A 22073-nucleotide genomic window follows, 5' to 3' on the forward strand; every position below is an offset into this window, starting at 1 on the left:
GTCCCCACCCAGCCCACCCTCCAAAGCCCGATTCCATTGAGACATGAGGTCCCCCCACGCCATCTTCGCTTTCCCCTTCTGGCTCTTTTGAACCTTCCTGGGAAAACTGGTCGTTTCACCCATTCCATCATTCAAAAGGCGGGCCATGGCGCCAGGCTAATGCGAGGAGAGAGTTGGAAGGCAGGCCCTGGCCTCTCGCTCAAACCCCCTGACTAATGGCCCCAAAAAAACCCCAAACACCTCAAACTATCGAATTGATGCCAACTCTTACCCTCACACAGTCTAGAACTGCCCTGTGGGTTCCCGAGACCATGACTTTTTGGGGGAGTAGTAAGCCTCCTCTTTCTCCCATGGAGAGGCTGGTGGTTTTGAACTGCTCACCTTGCATGGCAGCCCAAGGTACAAGCACTATGCCCCCAGGTGCCCTCAGCATCCAAGGCAGGTCGTTGTTTATTCGGCCGACACTTAGGGGGCTCCTTCAGGGTGCACAGGTGAGAAATTGGCAGTCTGAGGACTGTTCGGCAGGCAGTCACTGTCCACCTGAGCTTGTGGACAAGATCTGTGCGGGAATACTGGACAGAAGGCACCCAGCCAGGAGTCGGGCAACAAGCATGTCCGTGTGGCGCCATTGAGACAGGAAGAGACATCCAAGAGAGGGCTGGCACGGCCCCAGCTCCTGCCTGGTGCGGCCACCTGGCTCTGGGGGGGCACAGGGCATGCTGCAGGGTGCAAAGGGACAGCTTGGTGCTGTTTCCAGGAGCCAGGCTGGGGAAAGCTACTGGACAGGCAAGAGGCTCACACGAGTGGAGCTTGGAGGCAGGAAAGTACTCGGGCTGGAATCCTAAGTAATGAATGAGTAGGAGTACTGGAAATACGCTTTGGGACTGCACGATGCACCCTTTGCCAGGTGTTGATCGCACCCCTACGGTGTCCCAGGCTTGTTCCCGGCATTGGGGACACTGCTGTGGACAAGACAGACCACACCTCACCCTCAAAGGAGCTGGTGGTGGAGCGACCCATCCGGAGAGGGCCTCCGTTTGCGCTTCTGGGGAGGAGAGGAGCCACGGCAGGCTGACTGATGGAATACAAGAGGCTGGAGAGAGTAGGGTCAGCATGTTTGGAAATCCTTGGTACTATGCCAAAAAAAAACACAAAAAAAAAACAACATGATGGGTTTGTGACTCAGTTCCCCTCGTCCATACCAGGGAGCAAGATTCCACGCCTGCTTCCTTTGGGTACTGGTGAGGTTTGGGCTCCGTGGTTTGGGCAGGCGTGGTGCCCCGTCGCTCCAGTCCTTTGGGGTGCAAGTGGTTGTTGGCCCCCATTCCTTTTGGACCTCTGCCGCCACGGGCCCGCTCACAGCCTGTCCCTTGCTGCCCTGTCCTCGCAGGTTGGCCTCTGGAAGAGCCAGGCCGGCTCCCTGCAGGCGGGGCCCGGTGGGCCCGAGGCGGCGCGGGAGCTGCAGCAGGCGCAGGGTGCCTTGGCCGTGGCGGAAGCCCGAGAGGGCCGACTGCGGCGCGGCCACGCGGAGGTGAGGCGGCGCGCGGAGGACGCTCGGCAAGCGCTGCTGTGCAGCCTGCGCCACGTGCGCGAGCTCCAAGCGCAGGCGCAGCAAGTGCCAGGCCTGCAGCTCTGGGTGCAGCAGCTAGAGGCGGAGCTGCGGCGCTACAGGTGAGCCGAGCAGGGTGGGTGGCGCGGGAACGGGGCGGAGGGGAGGCGATGGCCCCTGGACAAGGGGTCTGGGTCCCCAAAGTCAGTTCCTGTTCTCCCAACGCTCAGGGGTTCATGCCCATGCCCTAAGTCATGTTCTCGTACCCCTCACCCTCGTTCAGCCCTGTGACCATTCAATTGTGCATTCTGCCTTTCGCCCATCCGTCCTAACATTTCGTACGTCACCCTTCGACTCCACTGCTTGCTCTCCAGCCTGAGCTAAACGCTTGTCCCTGACGCGACATGTTTGATCCTCCCAACAATCCCATGAGGTAGGGCCTGTGATATCCCCATTCTACAGAGGAAGAATCAGGTCCCTTATGCTAGATGGTGGATTCCACCAAGGCAGGAACATGGCCTTCAACCAAGATTCAAATCTTGACAGAATCTCTGAGAGATGGTCATCTTGGGCAAATCTCTGAGCCTGCCTCCTTTCCTGCAGAACGTGCATGGGAATCCCCTGCCAGGAGTGGTGCTGTGAACAGGAGCCCCCTCGTCCTTCCACATCACAAAGCCTACCTGCCCTGACTTCTATACTTACTGAGTACCTGCTCTGTGTCTATGTTGCACCAGACACCAGGGATATGACCAAGAACCAGGCAGGCAAACCTCCTTGCCCTGGAACAGCCACCCCTTGAGTGGGGCAGGCGGCAGGGCAGTAGCTCAGCATCTGAATAAATGAGTCCCTGCAGGTTGGACGAATCTCTGGCAAGGGTGGAGACAGAGTCTCTGGCTCCTTTGATGTTTCCATGAGAGCTGAGATATTTATGGGCAAGATGGGCCCCCAGGGGAATAAAAAAGGAGAGTGTCCTAGAGTGGGAAGCGAGATAAGGGGACCTTGGCACATTCCAAAGAGAAAAGGAGAGCAGTGTGATGGAAGGGGTGAAGCTACCGGGGCAGGCAAAGGCCATTCAGACCCTAAAGGTTACACAGTAAGGACTTTACTCTCAAAACCAAAGGAAAGCCACACAAAGAAGTTTTACGTAAAGGACGACAGGATCAGATCTATATTCAAGAAGAAAAGGGGGTGGGGGGGAACCCCGGCTTCGTTGTGAAGAGCTAGGGGAAGAGAGTATGAGCCAGTCACGCGGGGCTGCTGTCTTTCTTCCATCATGGGTAGGAGACAGTCTCCCCCCGGCTGGAGACAGGGCAGCCAGAGGGGTGGATTTGAGCCTCACGCCTCCAAGGAGGGGCAGTGCCCTTGTCTTCTGAAGCACTTGGGGCTGGGAGATGAGAAGGCAGGAGGAAGGCGTCCTGTGGAGGTAGACTCCGTCCTGTGGAGGTAGACTCCGGCCAAACTCTTGCACTTCCAAATGTTTGGGAAGTCATTTCCTGTTTGCATAGCTGAGCATCTGAAGAACTGGGCGGGCGGGCTCGGGACCATACTCAGCCTTGGGCTTTCTCCAAGAGGAGAGAGAACAGGTCTGCACTCTCCACACACACACACACACACACATACACACACACACACACACACACACCACTAAATTCAGAGTCAGCCCTTCATAGCATGATTGATTATAAGAGCAACTATAAACACGGGTCTAGCCCTTTAGAGTTGGAAAAATGCCTTTGTATCCATTGCATCATATTATCCTCTGAAGGACTATACAGATTAGAGGTGACATCCATTTTCCAGATTGTGGAACAGGAGGCTAGGAGAAGCTAAGCAACCTACCCAAGGCCAAACAACCAGAAAGTGGAAAGTAAGGTTTACCAGACCCTGTGTTCTTTCTTTCTTTCCTCTCTACCTTTTCTGTGGTCTCGTGTCTACTGTTCACGCATAAGAAGGGCGGGCAATGGCTGGGGGTGGCTGGGGTGGGTATTTCTTCCAGTGAGGCTTTGCCCCTTCCCCACCAGAACTTAACACCTGCATGCCATTGGCCAGAACTGTGTCGTTTGGCTATGCCTACTTGAAGGGAGTCCGGGTATGATGGTGCTCTAAACAAAATCTTAGTAGGGAAAAAAGGGAGACCAGATAGTGCAGAGACTATCAGCAGGGTCTATCCAAAGGTGTCACTCGCCTGAGGAAACGGAGGCCACACACTGTGTGGCTCCAACTGGGCCATGGTGCTGTCACTTGTTTCTCTGCCCCTCTTATAGTATGTCTGCTCAACCTTGTCCAACCGTCTCTCAGGGGACAGACCTTCTCTGTCCATTTGAGATGCTCGGGGTGGGGAGGGGCGTTGTTGTTTTAAGGACTGACTTCTTGCCGCAGCACTCTCCCTCTTTGAAGAAAGGAAAGTTGGGATGGAACGCTTCTTGCATAGTCATTGGATAGTAAGCATGCCGGACACTTCACCCAGGTCACTTCACAAGTGTTTGGGGGTACAAAAGAGATCCCAATCTCAAATGCAGTGTAAGGAGAACCCCTAATTAAATCTTAGATGGGACGAGGACGCAGCATCCAGGTGAGGGAGACCATTAGCCAAAGGCCAAAATGGCATCCAAGGATTCACCGTCGGGACCCTAGTTCCTCGGGCATGGAGCAGAGGAAACTCACACGTGCCAGACTGGTGGCAGGTGGACACATCGCAGTCACCGGTGGGACTACAGACGCCAGAACAGGACCATGATTGGGACCTGTACATCGTGTGGGATAGAAGCGCTTACAAGATGGTCCAGGGCCTTCCAACCAAGGCTTTCAGAGTACAACTCAAGACTAGGTGACCCTGGGCAAGCCCCCACGGCAGACTGCCTTTCCCCAGGCTGACTGGAGGGGGATGGAGGTACCTAATCCACGGTCCAATGCGCGTGGCCTGCTGGCAATCAGTGCCAGCACTGATCAGAAGTTATTCAAGGGACGCATAAGCCATGTGGGGACACTGCAAATGAATCTGGGGCCTGTAGTGCCATCGGCAACCTGCCAAAAGAGGACGCAGAATTTAAATTCTAATACAGTAGCCTCTAAAAAAGAAAAAAAAGAAAAAACAACCACCCCACTACTGTCTTGTCCGTTCCAACTCCTAGTGCCCCTAGAGGACAGAGTAGAACTGCCCTGTGGTTTTCTGAGACTGTCACTCTAGGGGAGTAGAAAGCCTAGCGTTTCTCCCTCCCAGGGGCTGGTGGTTTCCAACCGCTGACCTTGTGGTTAGGTTAGCAGCCTAAAGTGTGACCGTGAACCATTCTGCCCCACAGGGCCCCCATTCGCCTCAAAGAAAAGGGGTGGTGTCTGCAGTGCACCCCCAGGAAACCAAGGACAGAGAGGAAGGGACCTGCTGGGATGGCACAGCAAATAGGTGACCCTCAGGCATCACACCCAAGCCCCAGAGGCCCCAAAGCCAGATGGACCCAGGCCGAGTTTGAAAGCAACTTACTCAAGTCCTGCCGGCTCTCTCGGCCCAGAAACGTCTTCATGACACTTTACAGGCCGAAGAGGGCTGCGTTGTTGCTTTGTGCTGAAGTCCCTGGACCTCAGTGACCCCTGAGAGGTGGCTGGGCTCCCTTCCCTGCAGCTAGGCCTGCAGTTCGGAGTAATGACTGGGAGGCAGAGGTCCCACACCCCACACCCCAGAGCCACGCCCAACCCCTTAAGTGACTTCAGGCTGGAGTGCTTCCAGGTGCTCTGCAGACGGTGCTTTGGATTTAAAAAAACAACCGGGACAAAAAAAGTGCGTGGATGGATTTCCTCCTGGGAATAGCAACTTGAAGCCATTTGTTTAGAATGAATGACCCGACCCACGCATGTCTGGCATCTTTCAGTCCTCAAAGCACTTTTGTCCGAAACCGACACTTACCGACCTTCTAGTAACCCTCCCAGGTTGGATCATGCAGGAATGATTAGAAGGAGAGGGGTTTGACCGAGTCACGTAGCCAATTTCTTACTGAGCTAACAATTAGTGCTGCGTTTCCTAACTCTAAATATCATTTCCCTGTCTCCCTCACCTCCGAAATGTGGTTGTTTTCATTGATAGGACTTCCATTTCGTTATTTTTCATCCTGGGTTCAATCCAATCCTTTCTCTTTAAGTGGTTGGAACACAGGTACTTGAAAGCCTCGTTTGCGCTGCTCTGAAATCTGAGCTTCCGTCACCACCTGAGCCCTACTGCCTCTTGTGATGATGAGCTCCTGGTGTGCTTCCTCGGTCTGGTCTCTTGAGTTCATCTTTGGCGGCAGGCACGAGCCTTGAAAGTCCAACACAGAATCGGTGGTGAAGTTCCTTGTGAAGCATTTTCCCATCTGCCTTCCCCAGGGTCTGAGTCTAGATTGTTTTGTTTTGTTTTCAGGTATTGTCTTAGTTTTCCTAATTTCCCAGGTAGTGGAGATTTGCGTTCCACATGTGGGCACAGTATCCCTCCACTGGTCAGGCAGATGGAGGTAATGCCCTTTCTAACACACACTGCCTGGGGGCCAGACAATTCCCATCCCCGGTTCAGAGGGAATGAGACAGGGGCGTAATCCACATGGGAACCCTGCAAATGGATGATATCCACGTTCACTGTCAACCCAACCAGGGACTCAGGAGTTAAGCTCTAATGCACTTAGTGTCTTGGAAATCTCGGCCCCTTTTGTTGTGGACCTGGACTCGTGCCTGAGAGCTGCTGTATAACACATCGCCGGGCTCTGAAGGCCATTGTTGGGCCTGCCTCACAATGGCTTCCACTTGGGCCCAGTTTGTCATTTCCTCTCAAGCTTCCGATGAGCCTCTGCATCCTTCCACTTGTCACACGGAGTTCTCCTGTGATGCCAAATAGAGAAGGCACCCGTAAGCCCCTGCTGGTGTGAGTCGAAGAACACGAAGGATTTGTGAAATGGCTTTTGTCTTCCTTACACCAAGGACTAGCCCTCTTATTTTGCATCGGAAAGAGGTTGAGCTAGAGAATGCCAACGTAGAGGTTTGCAATTGCTTGGATGCCCAATAGTGATTTTGTCTGGGAAATGTCTGTGGCCTCTGAGTTTACATCAGGGTTTCTGGTCCGATGCCAATGAAGTGTTCCTCAATGGCATGGGAATGCAGAGCCAGGCCAATGCCACAGGCAGTGTTAGGGTCCAAAGGAATGAGGGCACTCTGACTTTCTTGGACCCGTTTAATTATCCTGTCATCCATGCGCCATACGTGAGACACTCTGCCCATCACAGCAGCTGAAAACCGCTAGTCACTCGGGGGCAGAACGTGCTGCTTCACTGTGCCCCTTCTGGACTACCTGTCGGCCATCACTCGACCACTGCCAGCTGTCCATTCCCACCCAATACAGACGTGGACGCCTCTGGGTTTGCCTCTTCCTGTGGAGCTAGCCAAGCGCAGTACGCTCCTGTCACGGACTCCACGCGACGTTATTCCTGGTTGTTCTGGGTGCGTCTCTAAAAAACACCGTATGTGGAGATACTGTTGATAAAATGGAGAGGGGCACAATGTCCGCATTTTCATCAAAGGACAAGTAGCCCCTTTTTCTTAGTTCCCATCTCGAGTTGATTACATCTGAACTCCCTTCACCTGTCCCTAGGAGGTAGCTTCAGGATGACAGATGTGTTTGCGGTCCTGTCTGATAGGCGGGTGTAGGTTCGAACTGGATTCAGAGAAACAGGTTCAAGGGGGTGGCGATTTGAAAAGTCTGAGACCTGTCCTCCTTCCCCTGAAAATCGCGATGAAGGCTGTGCTGGCTGCCGCTTTGCTGTCTAGCTGACCGTCCTCGCGTCTTTATTGGTGAGAGTCCTTGGAAGAGGGGTCCACAGTAAGGGTTGCCCAGGCTTTCCAAGGGAGCTGTGTTCGGTTGGAGGTGAAGGTGGGGCATCGCAGGGAGCTAACTAGGGGTTGTCTCGACAGCCCTTCTCTTCTGGCGCTGGAAGCTCAAGCCGTCACAGACAGGAGCTCCTAGTGTTCCCTGCCTGGTGACTCGTCAGTTACAGACGTGCAGCCCACATCACAGTGCAAGTGCGTGCGCATCATGCAGCTCCTGCATGTTTGAAGAATCAAGTGCGTCTTGCCGAACAAGGGCGCCTGGTGGCAATTCACCCAATGGCCCTCACGTCCATGCTTGTGACTATCCCTGGGTGTGTGCACAGTAACCTAGGCCTTTCCGTGGGGACTCCACGGGTACATTTAACCAGTCAGTACGTTGAATTGCCTAACGTTTCAACTCCAGCGAAGGCTCGACTGGAAAGAGGAAACGTTGTCTCGTTAAGTTGCACTTACTGTCTGTGCTATGAACAGGAACACCGCCGATGAAGCAGAAGTCCACATTCTCCATGTGGGCCCCTCTCCAAGCAGGGTCGCACCCCAAATGTCCGTCAGCGAGTCTGATCGGTGGCGTTTCTGAGTCGCTTCCATGATGTGTAGGAGTCCTGCTGGCATAGTGGGTCACGGAGCGGGCTGCCAGCCCTACAGTCGGCCGTTTGAAACCACCGGGCACCCCTTGGGAAAACTATCAGACTTTCTACTCTCATAGAGACTTGCCGTCTCGGAAACCCACAGGGGCAGTTCTACCCCATCTTGTAAGGCCGTTTTGAGTCAATTGACCCAATGGCAGGGAAGAAGAGGGATTGTGGCTTTGATTTACAATCCTAGGTCGCACGGCTGGCGGGCTCCTTCCCGGCAGACTTAGCTGACACTGCACTTAGACGGCTGCTTGTTTTAAGACAAGGCGGTGGAGCTCCAAATGCAAGAAAAGAAGGGATGTTGAGACAACCCCTAGTTAGCTCACTGAGCAGCCCCCCTTCACCCCAACATTAAAGCCCCAGGTGCTATGGTGGCCACTTCGTGAGGACAAGCATCGAGCGGGGCCACAGCATAAGAATGGATTGTTTGAGAGTGAGGATGGCAACAAATGTGCTTGGCACAATGGATGGATGGATGGATGGATGGATTGTGATAAGACTTGTACAAGCCCCCAGTAAAATGATTTTTTTAAAAAGAACGAATTACTCTTAGATGAGGCCTTCTCATTAAGTGTGAGTTCAAAATCCATTCATACCACTCAGGTTTTATCTAGATCCCTGGTCCCCATTAGAAGGAGCTGTACCTGCTTCTTAAGAGGCAATATAAGCAACGTCCACGGGGCCGTTGGCAATTCTGGTAACGGTATCGCACTCTAGCCAATGATGTAGAATTTAAAAGACTAGTGAGAAGAGGAAAGGATGCCATATAGGAAAGCTTTTGTACACTAACACACACGGAACGTCCACTTACACAGATTAGAAACGTAAGCAACTGAAGCCTGTGAAGGAAGCAATGAGAGCTGGACACGGGCGAGGATTTCCGTCACGCTCACAAAGGCAGCCCATGTCTGCAGGACACGTGGCGAAGGCAGAGCAAACAGGAAAGTGGCGAATCCCTAGGCCACCTCAAAAGCAAGAGGTGTGCACGGAAGCCCAGGGACTGCTAAATCCACAACCGTAGAGTAGTGCTGGGCTGCCCCCCTGCCCCCCACTATCATGACCCCAGTTCTATCTTACAACTCTGGCTAGACCAGAGCACGTACACTGGTACAGATAAGAGCTCTGGACAAACGGAATCCAGGACCGATAAACCCCTTAGGACCAATAATGAGAGTAGTGATTCCGTGAGGGTAGGGGAAGTGGGGTGAGAAGGGAGAGAGAAGGGCAACCAGTGACAATGATTGACGTTCATCCCAGGGGGATGAACAACAGAAACGTGGGTGAGGGGGACAGTGGACAGTGTAAAATATGAAAATAAAAATAATTTATAAATAATCAAGGGTTCACGAGGTGGAGGAGGAAGAGGGGAAACAGGAGCTGATACCAAGGGCTCAAGTAGAAAGAAAATGCTTTGGAAATGCTGATGGCAACATATGTGCAAATGTGCTTGATGTATGGATTGTAAGAGCTATAAGGGCCCCAATAAAAGTATTTATTTAAATGATTGTAAAAGAAAGGCCTGGAGATCTACTTTAGAATCAGCCAGTGAAACCTTGTAGACCAAGATCGTGTCCAGTGTCGTACTGGAGGATGGTTCCGGGCGGGGCCACATTTTGCTCTGGTACACCAGCTACAACTGAAAGCATCAATAGCCGTTCAAAGGAGATGCGTTCGGGTGGTGAGGTGTATTCTGCAGGGCCCCACCAAAGCACAGGGCAAGCTCTGGGGAAAGATTCACCAGACGTCTTATCCTCTCACTGCCTTACCCGGCACTGCAGCCCGGTTGTGCAGGGCTGTGTCTAGCAAGCCATATCGCCCGGGTCTACCTTTGAGTTCCAACTATATTCTTATTACACTACAGTACCATGTTATCATGTAATAGACACACTAGCGGGGGTCCTGCCACGTCTCTGTACGGATGACATCCTTCGGGTAGGTGAGATCTCTGGTGGTGGCTTGTCAGTTAGGAAAGTTCCCAGCTGCACGTGACAGAACACTCACCCAACAGCGGTTCCCATTCTCAGACGTTGAAGTTCACTGTTAAAAGCCTGGGGTTGACGTTCTCAGCGCCTTCTCAGAGTTCTTTCAGGCATATGACCTTTGGATTACAAGGGGCTGCCGCCGCACCGCAGCTAAACTAAAGAGAAAGGAGAGGGCACTTTTTCTCTGCGGAAAAGCAGCGCCCCCAGGAACCGCTTCACGTAGGCTCACTGGGCAGCAGCGCAAGGAGCACAGGAGGCAGAGAGACACCCCCTAGTGTGCGGGCACGAAGGAAGAGGGGGGTGCAGTATGCCCCCAGGAAAATCTGCCGCCACTCAAACATGTACCCCAGCCTGGTCTCTCGGAGTACAGCCTGGCGGTGGCTGAACAGACTAGAGAAACCCTCTTGAAGGTCTTGGGTTTTAGACCCACCCAGAAGAAAGGGTACTAATGGTACACATGCATCCAGTCTGCCCCTCAGAGAGGGGAGCTGGAGCCGCCCCTAGACGGGAGGGGATGCAGCCACGCTCACACAGCAAGTCAAGGCACAGCCCGGGCTGGACCTCGTCCTCCAAGAACCCACAAGCTCAGCATGCTTTTGTCTTGGTTGCTGCACCCTGGACTGGGTGGTTAGAGTTAGAGGGTGGACTTTGGGAGTTCGACTCCCTGTTTGCAAGTCCCAGCACTTCTAGTTCTAGGCCACGGGAGTGACTAGGTGTGTAGGCGGCTTACACACGAACCATGGATTTGACCTGTGCGTGTTCCGGGGTCCTCATCTGGAGAATGGGACAAAGTTTAGAGCCTGAGAATGAAATCCTATGTAAAAAGCCTGGGGACTGCGCTTGGCTTAAATCAACCAAACCTACTGCCACAGAGCTGATTCCGGCTCACAGTAACCCCACGAGGGTTGTCATGGCTGCACGTCTTTACCATAGCAGGACGCCTGGTCTTTCTCCCGCAGCACAGCTGGCGAGCTCGAACCGCTGACGTGCAGTAGGCATTGCGATGGCAGCCCGATAGGCATAGCACAAAATCAGCACCAGTAACTACCATCGCCGCAGGCTGGTTCTCACCTGTGGAGCATTCTTCCGCAGCCTCACGCCTCGGAGCAGATGTCCAATCACCTGCCACCAGCACGCGCCCATCACCCTTGCCTCTGCCTGTTCCGCTCCATTTGGCAGAAAACAGGACTGCCGTGACCCTGGATCCATCGTGTCCCCATTCCTATGACCCAGAATCCTCTTTTTCCAGCACTTCTAGATCGAATCCCAGGGCAGAGCATCAATTGGCCCAGTTTGGGTTACAGCCCATCATCAAAATCATCATTTTCACCCTTTGTCGTTAGCGGCCACCGAATTGGTGCATGATTCATGGTGTAGTAAGCTTGGTTTTCCAGAGAAACAAAACCAGTCATATCTGTAGAAGAAAGAACTTGATAGCAAGAAAGAAATTTACATCAAGGAAGCAGCCCAGCCCAGTCTAACTCAAGTCCGTGGGTTACATATTCGCTGGAGGCCCGTCAAGACGCACACATCTGTCAGCAGGTGAAGCAGGAAGAGGGGAAATCACAGGTGGTACTGAGCCACTTGTATCCAACATCTGCAGGGGCCCACATGGGACGCCAGGCTCAGTATCCAATGAACTAGGAAGAAGAAGAAGGGAGGCAAGACAGAGACCATTTCTCCATCTGTCATTAGGCTGTACCGTGCTTGAGAGGTTAGACTTCCCCCATGCCTTCCCAAGGTGACCCAAAATCTGTCACACCTGGTGACCGCAGGTGCAACAGAAGAAAACCCTGCCCAGTCCTGCATCATACCCATGCTTGGTTGCAAATCAGACCGTTGTGATCAGTATCGTTTTTGCTGACTGGTTTGGGGAAGTGGATCGCCAGATGGTTCGATCTAGTTCCCCTGAGCGTGGAGGTTCCCCTGACACCTCTTCAGCACCGTGCTGACATGCAAGCCTGCCTGTCAGATGCGTTGTTGTGGATGCACATGAAGTCACACTTCAGTTGTGTAGGACTCGCACACTGTGTGGATCACAACAAATTATGCAGAAACTACTTAGACTAAGGACAAAGGATTCCTCGGTGGCTTAAAATCAGGCAGGATGTGCATCAGGGGTGAATCCGTTCACCATATTTACAATCTTTCTGCTGAGCAGTGAATCCAAGGAGCTGGTCTCTGGGAGCAGAATGTGCCATCAGGGTTAGAGAGAGACTCATGATCAGCCCGCCGTAGGCAGGTGACACAACCTTACTTGTTGGAAGTGAAGAGGACTTGAAGCACTTACTGGCGAAGATGAAAGTCCATCGCCTTTACTATGGACTAGACCTCACCGTGGAAGAAAATCCTCACGACGGGACTACTGAGCAACCTCTCGATAAGCGAAGAAAAGATCAAAGTTGTCGAAAATCACATTTCACATTCCACAACGCCCATGGAAGAAGGAGAAATCAAGGGACACGATACATCGGGCACATCTACTGCAGTCTCAAAGCGAAGGTGACACTTGGAGGACTCCCATGAGCCTAACTCAAGTCATGGTATTATCAGCTGCCGCATGCATGCACACAAGCTGAACCAGGTAGAAGGAAGAAGGAAGAATTGGTGCCTTTGAAGTCTGGCGTTGAGAAAGACCATGGGAGGTGCTATAGACTCCCAGAAGCATGAACAAATCCGTCTTGGAATTAGTATGGCCAGAATGTTCCGAAGCAGTGAGCATGGCAAGACTTTGTCGCAAGTACTTTGGATTTGGACATGTTATCAGGAGGCACATGTCCCTGGAGAAGGGCGTCATGCTTGGTAAAGCCGAGGGTCAAGCGACAAGAGAAAGAAGACCCTTGGTGAGATAGATTGACGGAGTGCAGCATGGGGTCAACCGTGGTTGACCAAGCAGTGCTTTGTGTATTGTATATAATAAGGTTGTTCTGGGCCAGAACTAACTCCGTGCCACCTAACAAGAACCACAGGGCACACATTCAGCCTGCAGTTGGGGAGGGGTGGGTGCGATGCTTGTCGTCGGGTAGAATCGTTTGTCAAAGGAAAACGTGATAAAAAAGGACTGCATGTATGTGTAACACAGGAGCTCAGCTGGTGCTGTTGGGTAAGCATGAAGTTATTAACCGCAAGTTCACCGGTTCTAACCCGTCAGCCACTCTGCGGGAGAAAGATGAGGCTGTCTGCTCCCACAGAGAGTTACAGCCTTGGAAACTATATAGGAATGGACTGGATGGCAGTGAGTTTGGTTTGATTTTGTGGGTCTAATGAGCACAGCTTGACCGATACAAGCAATGCCACTAAGAAGGGGACAAGAGAAAAGAATGTCCGTGCTAAAGAATGTGGCATATCTCATTCAGCAGCAATACCAAAAAGCAAATACATGGTCACAGATGTAGGTGCATAGGCATATACGTATGTGTATCGACAGTGTCGGATGCAGGTCAGACAGAAACAACCACAGTCCACCTTGTAAATGTCCCTTCTTGTTTCTGTTAGGTGCCCTCAAGTCACACTGACCCATACTAATGACCACGTGCAACAGCACAAGACCCGGCCTGGGTCAGCATCACCCCCACAATTGCTGTTTGAACCCATCGTGGCAGCCCCTGGAAATAAAATCCAACACCTGTGAGGGCTAGGGCATAGCACCAAACAAGGGAAAATGAAAGGCCTCTGAGCCCGATGGCGGACGTTTGCTGAGAGTTAGATGCGGGGCTACTCACCAAAAGGTTGATGGTTCCAAGCCATCAGCCGCTTCACTGGAGCAAGTTGAGACCACCTGCTTCCGGCCCTGCTGACAGTCTCAGGTCGCGATGGCTCGCCATCACCTCAGTGGCAGTGGGTTTGTTCTTACCCACAGAGTCAGGGGCTGGCATGTGTTGGGGATTCTCTTCTCTCGGGGTGGCCCTATCCAAGAGGTAGCTTTTCTTACAAGGAAGATGTGATTCACCCACTAGGGGACCTGGAAAAGACAGACCTGCTCCTGGTACAGGCTCAGTACCTCGTGTTGCTCTGGAGGGGCTAGAGACGGGTCCTTGCATGGCCTGGCCTCGGGCTGTGGAGGGCACAGATGGTTTCTGCAGACCCGTGGAAACTCAAGGTCATGAAGACAAGGGCACATGGTCTCTAGTTATTCTGACGGCACAGGCTGGGATCATAGACAATCAGGGTGGTCCTGTGGAGGATCCTAATGCCCGTGAATAGAACAATGCTAAGAAAGAGATAGACACTTTGGAGGGATAGGGACTTTTTTTTCTTTTTTAAAATTTGTTATTAATTGGGAATTAATACAGTTCAGTCACATCAAGCAGTATTGTACAATTGCGACCACAGTCCATTTCCAAATATTCTTTTCCTTCCTGGACTTCTACACATCATCTCCCTCACCCCCTTCCATGCCCCCCGCCCCCCGAAACCCTTATTCTACTTGACATCTCTATAGGTTTATCGATCCAGGGTTGGGAATGTTTATTATAGGATTGTTTTAGTTGCTGACGACCAAAACCATTCAAACTGCCGTGAGCCAAAAGGTAAACAAAGAACGAAACCACAAACAGGAAACCAAACGTGTTGCTGTGGCAGTAACTTCGACTTACGGCCACTCGTGTCTCAAAGAAGAACCGGACTCCCCAGGGTCTTCTTGGCCACAATCTTCACCATCTGAAACAGAAAGCCAGACCCTCCTTCCAGGGTACCACCGGGTGGGTTCTAACTGCTGCCCTCCCCGTCAGAGCCCAGTACAAACGGTTTGCGTCATCGTGGGAGTCTCCTTACCCCCAAAAGAAATGAAAAGTAGATACCAGCCAACCAGGGTGGTTGGCTTCAGGCATGCTAGACTCAGGGAGGCAACGCCTGCATCTGGAATCTCTCCGTTATTTTCCTCAAGTTCTTCCAGACATCGCTCCAGTGTGGTAACACACACGTGCCATCATTACTGGAACTAGCTGCTCTTTTTTAAAAAATCACCTCCCGCAGAAAGAGCTTCTCCTTCCCAGTTACCCCCACTGCTAAGCTTACAGCACACCTACATAGGATGTCTGTGGCTGTAAACTGCTCGTCTTTCTCCAGTGAGACAGCGGGAGGGTTTGAACCACCAACCTTGAAGTAAGCAGCTCAACACTTACCCAGCAAGCACCACCAGGGCTCCCTCCTCTACCTATCGCTCCAACAAAATTCTGAACTTAACTCCAGTTACCTGGACTTGGATCCCACGGCCATCCCTCCACACATCCCTGTTGCCAGCAAAGTGGATAATGCCAGGCTAGAGCCGGCTGGACACTCTTGACCTTCTGATCGGCTAGCCCTTCATTCGGATTGACCAGACCTGGGTCATAGCTCACCCTTCCTGCTGCAGCACCTGGACTAAAGAAAGGGGAGGAGGAGGTTTGCCAAAGACGACCCTGCTGCTGTACTGGGAGCCCCCTTGGGGGAGTGGTGGATCCAAATGCCCCCTCTTCTGTCCCCACGGTCACAGAGCCTGCAGAAGGCCTGGTCCAGGAGATGCTGGTGATCTCCTCGTCCACTGGGCAGATGCTGGACTGTTGGGACTTTCAGCGTTTCTTGATGTCTGCTCAGAGTGAAAGGGATTCTCCGGGGAGGACTGAGGGGTCTGAGAGAAGCTTGGTTGCACCCCGAACCAGAGACCCAATCAGAGGCGGGGCAGAAATGCTCCCTGCGTCTCGGTGATGTTCCGTCTTCGATCCCATTTTGCTGCGTGTTCGGAGAGTGTGTCCTGTGAGCGCCAGCACCCCGCACACTGTGCTTAGTAAAGGGGGTAGAATCCCGCTGTCTCCATGTTGGCATGGGGACCAATCACAGGGATGGTCCGCTTCATCATTTACTTTCCCCTCCTCCTCCTCTCCCGCCCTTCTTCCTCCTGTTGTTCCCCTGCTGGCTCGGGCCGGGCTGGTTTCCTGCGAGGCTTCATTCAGGAAACTCGGTGAAGCTAAGGAAGCTGCTGTATGCGAGGCTCCAGCGCTTCCCGAGGCCTTTCAACTCGGCCCCCAGGAGGTTGGGTTCCTGACAGTCCAGGCTGGACGCTGGGGTCCTGTCAGCTCTTCAGCTTCCTGAAGTTGGAGCATTTGCTGAGTAGTTCAGGAGTTTGAAGAGAGGAAACAAACACAGGCGATATTTTCCATCCGTTCCAGAGAGAGCTGAGCCTGGGGGTGGGAGGGGGAGTGGGGAGATGGTTTTTGTGTGTACATATGGATATACAGGAATTGTTGGGCAGGTGCTTTGCAAGTGTTTACTAAAGGGCATAATCAGCTGACTGGAGATTAGGAAGATTATCCTGGATAATTTGGATGAGCCTGACCTTTATCGGTGTGAACGGCCTTCGAAGTCAGGCTGAGGCGACATGTACACTGGTACAGCTAAGAGCTCCGCAACACAGGGAATCCAGGCCAGATAAACCCCTCAGGACCCCTAGGCCAGCAGTTTGAAACCACCAGCCTCTCCTCGGGAGAAAGGTGAGACCTTCTACTCCCCTAAAGAGTGGCTCGATGGCAGTGAGTGTGGTTGGGCTTCGGTTTGTAGGAATACAATTCCGTTCATAACGGGTATGTTGGAAGGCCAGATTCGGACAGAGAGCAAAGGAGGAAAGACCCAGCTGGTCTCAGGAGCAGTCTGTAAGTGTCGACTGCTAGACCCTTGAGTCAACTCCAGACGGAGTGAGCTCCAGACTGCATAAATGAGCTTGATGTAGCCATGCACCTGTATGCGATTGGATCGTGTTCTTGTAGACTACAAGCATCTTTTCCCCACACCAGATCAGCTAAAAGAATATGACCCATGATTGATCATTGGCCATTCAAGAAGGTCTCCTTGATCCTAAAGGTGGCCTTCCTCCCACCCCACCCCCACCCCCAGACAGATGGCTGGTTCATTTCTTAACCTCCTTCAGTGCTCTTAGCAAATCCAGAGCCGTTGGCTGGCCTTGGGAGTAGAGATGACACATCAGTGCACCCAGCTGATAAAACATGTTTTCCTTGGACGCAACGCAGTCCGCTGGATGGCTGACGTCATTGGCTAAGTCAGGGGGGTGGCAAACTGGTCTGTGGACCACAGCCAACCTGATGCCTGTTGGTGGGCAGTCCACAAGCTAAGAGTCGTTTCTATGCTTTTAAATGGTTGGCAAAAACCAAATGGAATGTTGCATGATATACAACATTTTTATAAAGTTCAGCTTTCAATATCCATAAATAAAGCTTTATTAGAGGAACACAACCATGTTCATTTACTTATGGATTTACTGCTGTCACGCCACCATGGCAGAGCCGAGAAGTTGCAGCAGAGACCATCGGACCTGCCAAGCCTGAAACAATGTATCGGCTCTTCGCCGAAATGGTTTGCTGACCCGTGTTGTGTCCTTACAACACCCCATGGGTGGCCACTGATTCCACATTGGGTCCCGCGTGTATATGAGATCGAATTGGGGCAGGATAGGGATGGACTTTGTCCCTTCTTATTCCTAGTCCCCTTCATGCCCTCAGGCAATGATTCTCATGTGGTGTGCATGGATCTTATTTGTTTGTGTCTCTTTGCAAGGAGTCCTGGTTGCATAGGTCTTACGCAACCGACCGAACCGTCAGCAGTTCAAAGCCACCACCCAGCTCCTCAGGAGAAAGACGGGCTTTCTACTCCCTCCCGTAATGAATTACAGCTTCAGAAACTCACAGCGGCAGTTCTACCTTGTCTTACAGGATCACTATGCATCAGGGTTGACTTGATGTCACTGAATTTGGTTTTGAGCTTTTTTCCAGCGACGCAAATGTGTTAACCCCACTAGTGCTGTGCTACGTCCCATTCTGTCTCTTCCTCGTTCACTCAGCGTCCATCGCTAGGACTCCTACCTTCTGCAGAGTCTGCCGTCCACTCCCCTCCCCAGATGGTACTGCAGAGAACACCCACGTCTAACCCTCCTGGTGGACGCGGGTGAGACTGTCCCTGGAGTGTGTCCCCTGCAGAGGATGATGGAGCGAGGGGGAAGGCAGATACATGTGTGACCAAGTGGCGACTGCTAACTTGAAGATGTGATCAAAGCACCACATTCTTTTGCTTTTAGGAGTTGTTCTTTGAGTTACCCTTCCACCCCTCGATCACAAAGCTCTTCCCTAGACTGTTTTCTGCTTTAATGTTTCCTTTCGCATTGATGTCTTTAACCCTCCCTTTTGGGTGATGTAGACAGGGGACCAACATTATTTTTCTCCCTGTGTTGCAGGGTAGAAATCTTCATTCCTGTGGCCTATAGAGGCCCAACAGAACCTTTAATAGTGGTGGTCCCAATGGTTTCATTAACCATCACAATTCCTACAGGTATTGGGGGCTGTGACAGGAACTTCATTCATGACAGTTTGTATTACACGCACAAGGCTTGGAGTCTAGGTTCATATCATTGAGGTAGAATCCTTTCATTGCGTGAGAACGATAGCATATTGAATCCGAGGATTATAAGTGAGCGTTTCATCTCTGGGTAAAATTGACTGCAAACTATTCATTCAACGTATAACTTGGGTTTTAGGTCAGTGCTGCCACAGGACTTTCTGTGATGACAGGAAGGCTCTACAGCGGTGCTGTTCAATAGGATAACTGCATGACACATGGAGCTACTGCACACTGCAGTTTTAATTTCATGTCATTTTATGAAATTTAAGTAGACACATATGACTTGTGGCGACCATATTGGACAGTACAGGTTAAATTAAGAAGCTGTAGGATTATCACATGCCGAGATTCAAGCATTTATTTTGCTTATATTAAACAGTGACATGGAAATGGCTAATTATCCTGGTTAAGCAGCAGGATGAGCATACCGAATGTCACAGAACTGCCTATGTGAAAATTAAATAATGTCTAATGTTTTGTTACCTACATATTTACCACCATAAAAATCCTTTTCACTTGACATGATTGAAATATATGAATGATACTATATATGTATTAAATCCCAACGGATCCTTTTTTTTTTTTCACGAATAGAGCAGAAAGGAAGAGGGGCAAGGAGAAGGCTGTGCACAGAGAGAGAGCCAGTATTTGTGCATTCCTCCTGTGTAGCAGGCACATCGAGCCCTCGTTGGATGCCCACTCTTAGCCCAGGAGATAGGGTTACTTACACCCATGTAAGAGCTGCAGAAGCTGAGTCTCAGAGAGGTTATGTGGCTTGATGGGCATGCCCTTGATGGAGTGGCTGGATCCTATGAAGCTACATGAACCCAGAGGCCAGAAAGGGCTGGGCACATTGCAGAACGGTAGGGTACTATGAGTTATATTCCATTAATACGGCCCTTTCAGGCATAATCATTTATGTGACATATTATAACTCTGGGTTTCATACTCTGTGGTTACAGTCCCACTTTTGGAGGGTTATCTACTAATGAACAGGAATAGGAATGAGATTATATTCTGACCTTAGTGAAGGTGTGAATCTTAGCACACTCTTCAATGGTTACCTTGCTTGCTGTTACCCATAATGAGTGTAAGGAATCACATGCTACAACTGAGAGGAAAAAGAAACCTGTTTCTTGAGTGGCCTGGGAAAAGCCTGGCTGATTAAGATTAGTAGGAAGCCAATGCCTAGATTTCCCAGGTTATATATGAATAAATAAAATACAGTCCAGGGATGGAGAATAGATTATTATATTTGAGTAAAATTTGATTGCACCATGTAACTTCTACCAAGCAACCTTTCCCTGCGTTGACCTTGTAAGAAGATGGGGGAAGATACTGGGAGTAATTGTGAACAGGATTCTCTGCCATGCCACCTAACTGTGTATGCAATGAGTCCACTGTGCAGCAGGGGGCGATCTCATCACCAGCAAGAGCTAGGAGTGGAGTGTGTGCTCTGGCCCCAGCCTCTGGCTTACCCGTGCCTGACCTTTGGATTTTGGGCTGAACAGCACCCACTACTGCCTGTGAGACATTTCCTCAACCTGCCCTGAGTTCCGTGGGCCACTGCTGTGAGTTGCAGAGCCCAGAGACGTGAGGGACCATACTTGAGGGAGGGGTGGGGGTGGGGCAATGGAGCAGGCTCTCATCTTGCAAGAGTTGGGTTTTGGGGACTTTTTCAATCTCCAACTCCTAGGGACTAGTTTTAATTCTTACAAAAGAAAGGAGAGCCTAGCGCAGTGGCTCTCAACCTTCCTCATGCCACGACCCTTTCATTCAGTTCCTCATGTTGTGGTGACCCCCAACCATAAAATTATTCTTGTTGCTACTTCATAACTGTCATGTTGCTACTGTAATGAATTGTCATGTAAATATCTGATATGCAGGGTGTATTTTCATTGTCACAAATTGAACATAATTAAGCATAATTAAAGCATAGTGATTAATCACAAAACAATATGTAATTATATATTGTGAAATATTCGTGTTTTCCGATGGTCTTAGGTGATCCATGTGAAAGGGTCATTCGACCCCCAAAGGGGTCGCGACCCACAGGTTGAGAACCGCTAGTCTAGAAGCCACCCTTCTGTTGGGCTTGGGAATTCCAAACCCCTGCTGGTGGGGACCGCGCAGTGGTAGTGCCACAGAGTCCCAGGGTGGCGCTGCCATGGCTGTGGGATAAAAGGCCAGAAAGCAGGAGAGAGACCTGGAGCACGGTAGTTCCATGGGCCAGTAACCTACAGAGCAGCGGTTCTCAACCTGTGGGTTGCGACCCTTCGGTGGTCAAATGACCTTTTCACAAGGGTCACCTGATTCATAACAGTAGCAAAATGACAGTGATGAAGTAGCAACGACAATGATTTTATCGCTGGGGGGTCACCACCACATGAGGCACTGTATGAAAGGGCCACGACATGAGGAAGGTGGAGAACCCCTGCTCTAGAGGGAGGCCATCTGACTCCTGGGTTTGCGTGCCCTGCGGGCATACAAGCTCTCTGGCATTGGCTGTACCGCCAACGGCTTTCTCCTGCATCACACGACTTCCAAAGGTCCTGCCAGAGCGTACGCAGTGAGTGTATCTTTTCCCTCCAGTTACCCGAGACCAGAATCTAAAGAGTATGAATTTTGGGGACAGCATTTCAAGATACAAAGACTTTCCCACGAATACGAGTTCTACTTTGTGTTATTTGGAATTTTCTAAGAGTTGCCCATTATTTCAGAACCCCATTGCAGATCGTGAAAAAATTGGTGGTGTTCAACTGTTTTTAAAAAGTACCCACATCCCTTGGTATTGTTGGGCTTGCATCCCAGTGAGATATACGTAGCGTTATATCTCCCTTAGCCTTTATTTCAAAATCTTAAATGAGAGCAAGCATGTCAACAACATTCAGTGGAATATTATCTTTGTTGTTGGTTGCCATTAAGTGGATCCCCAACTCATGGCTACTCCCCGGTATCAGAGTAGAACTGTGCTTCCCGGGACTGTGACTCGTTCAGAGACAGCTCCCGGGTCTGCCTTCAGAGGGACCTTGCAGTCAGCACGTGAGCACCGGACCGTTCATGCCATGGGAGAATTCTTAGTATTACCCGACTTCTCTTAAATTCAAACGTGTTCATTCTCAGTCGGCCTGCAAGTGTGCGAGTTTTACTGTGTCCGAGTGTTCGCATGTTGAAACGTACGGCATAACGTTGTTGTTGGCCTTGGTGGTCGTGGCTGCTGTCGGTGGAGTCAGCTCCAGCTCAGGACGACCCCATGTTCACCAGGACAGCATGCGTCGTGGCCCGAGCCACCTCCACAATTGTGCCTACGCTGAGCCCCTGGCTGCAGCCACCGCAGAGTAGCGTGAGTGGTGCCCACCCAGAGGCTCCTTGCCTAGCACCCTGCTGGACAATATTCTATTGTGGCTGGTTGGTTAACCTCGGGAAGTAGATTTCCAGGCCTTTGCTCCTTCTCTGTGCTTGGTCTGGAAGCACCTCTGAGATCTCCTCACCGCGGAGACCAAGCTGGTATTTGAAATACAGGTGGCATTAGCTCCCAGCATCATAGCAGCAGGCCACTACAATACAGCAAATTGACAGGGGGTGGGGGGTGGATTATAAAATGACTTATCTTTCCGTTAAATTACTACTAGGGCATCACGTTGATGTTTTTCAAAAGAGTTACAGGTTCGTGTGTGTATATTT

General features: G+C 51.2%; 1 protein-coding gene across 1 annotated transcript in view; it reads left to right on the forward strand.

Annotated features, from left to right (window-relative positions):
* Positions 1 to 22073, forward strand: part of EFCC1 (EF-hand and coiled-coil domain containing 1) — a 58144-nt gene that overhangs the window by 9378 nt on the left and 26693 nt on the right. Inside the window, exon 2 of the mRNA XM_045290138.1 lies at positions 1391 to 1671. Coding sequence (XP_045146073.1) covers positions 1391 to 1671 — 281 coding nt within the window. The remainder of the gene's footprint in view (positions 1 to 1390; positions 1672 to 22073) is intronic.

The sequence above is a fragment of the Echinops telfairi genome, unplaced genomic scaffold, assembly GCF_000313985.2.
Source record: "Echinops telfairi isolate 266 unplaced genomic scaffold, ASM31398v2 ScPeMD7_31;HRSCAF=116, whole genome shotgun sequence".
Lineage (NCBI taxonomy): Eukaryota > Metazoa > Chordata > Mammalia > Afrosoricida > Tenrecidae > Echinops > Echinops telfairi.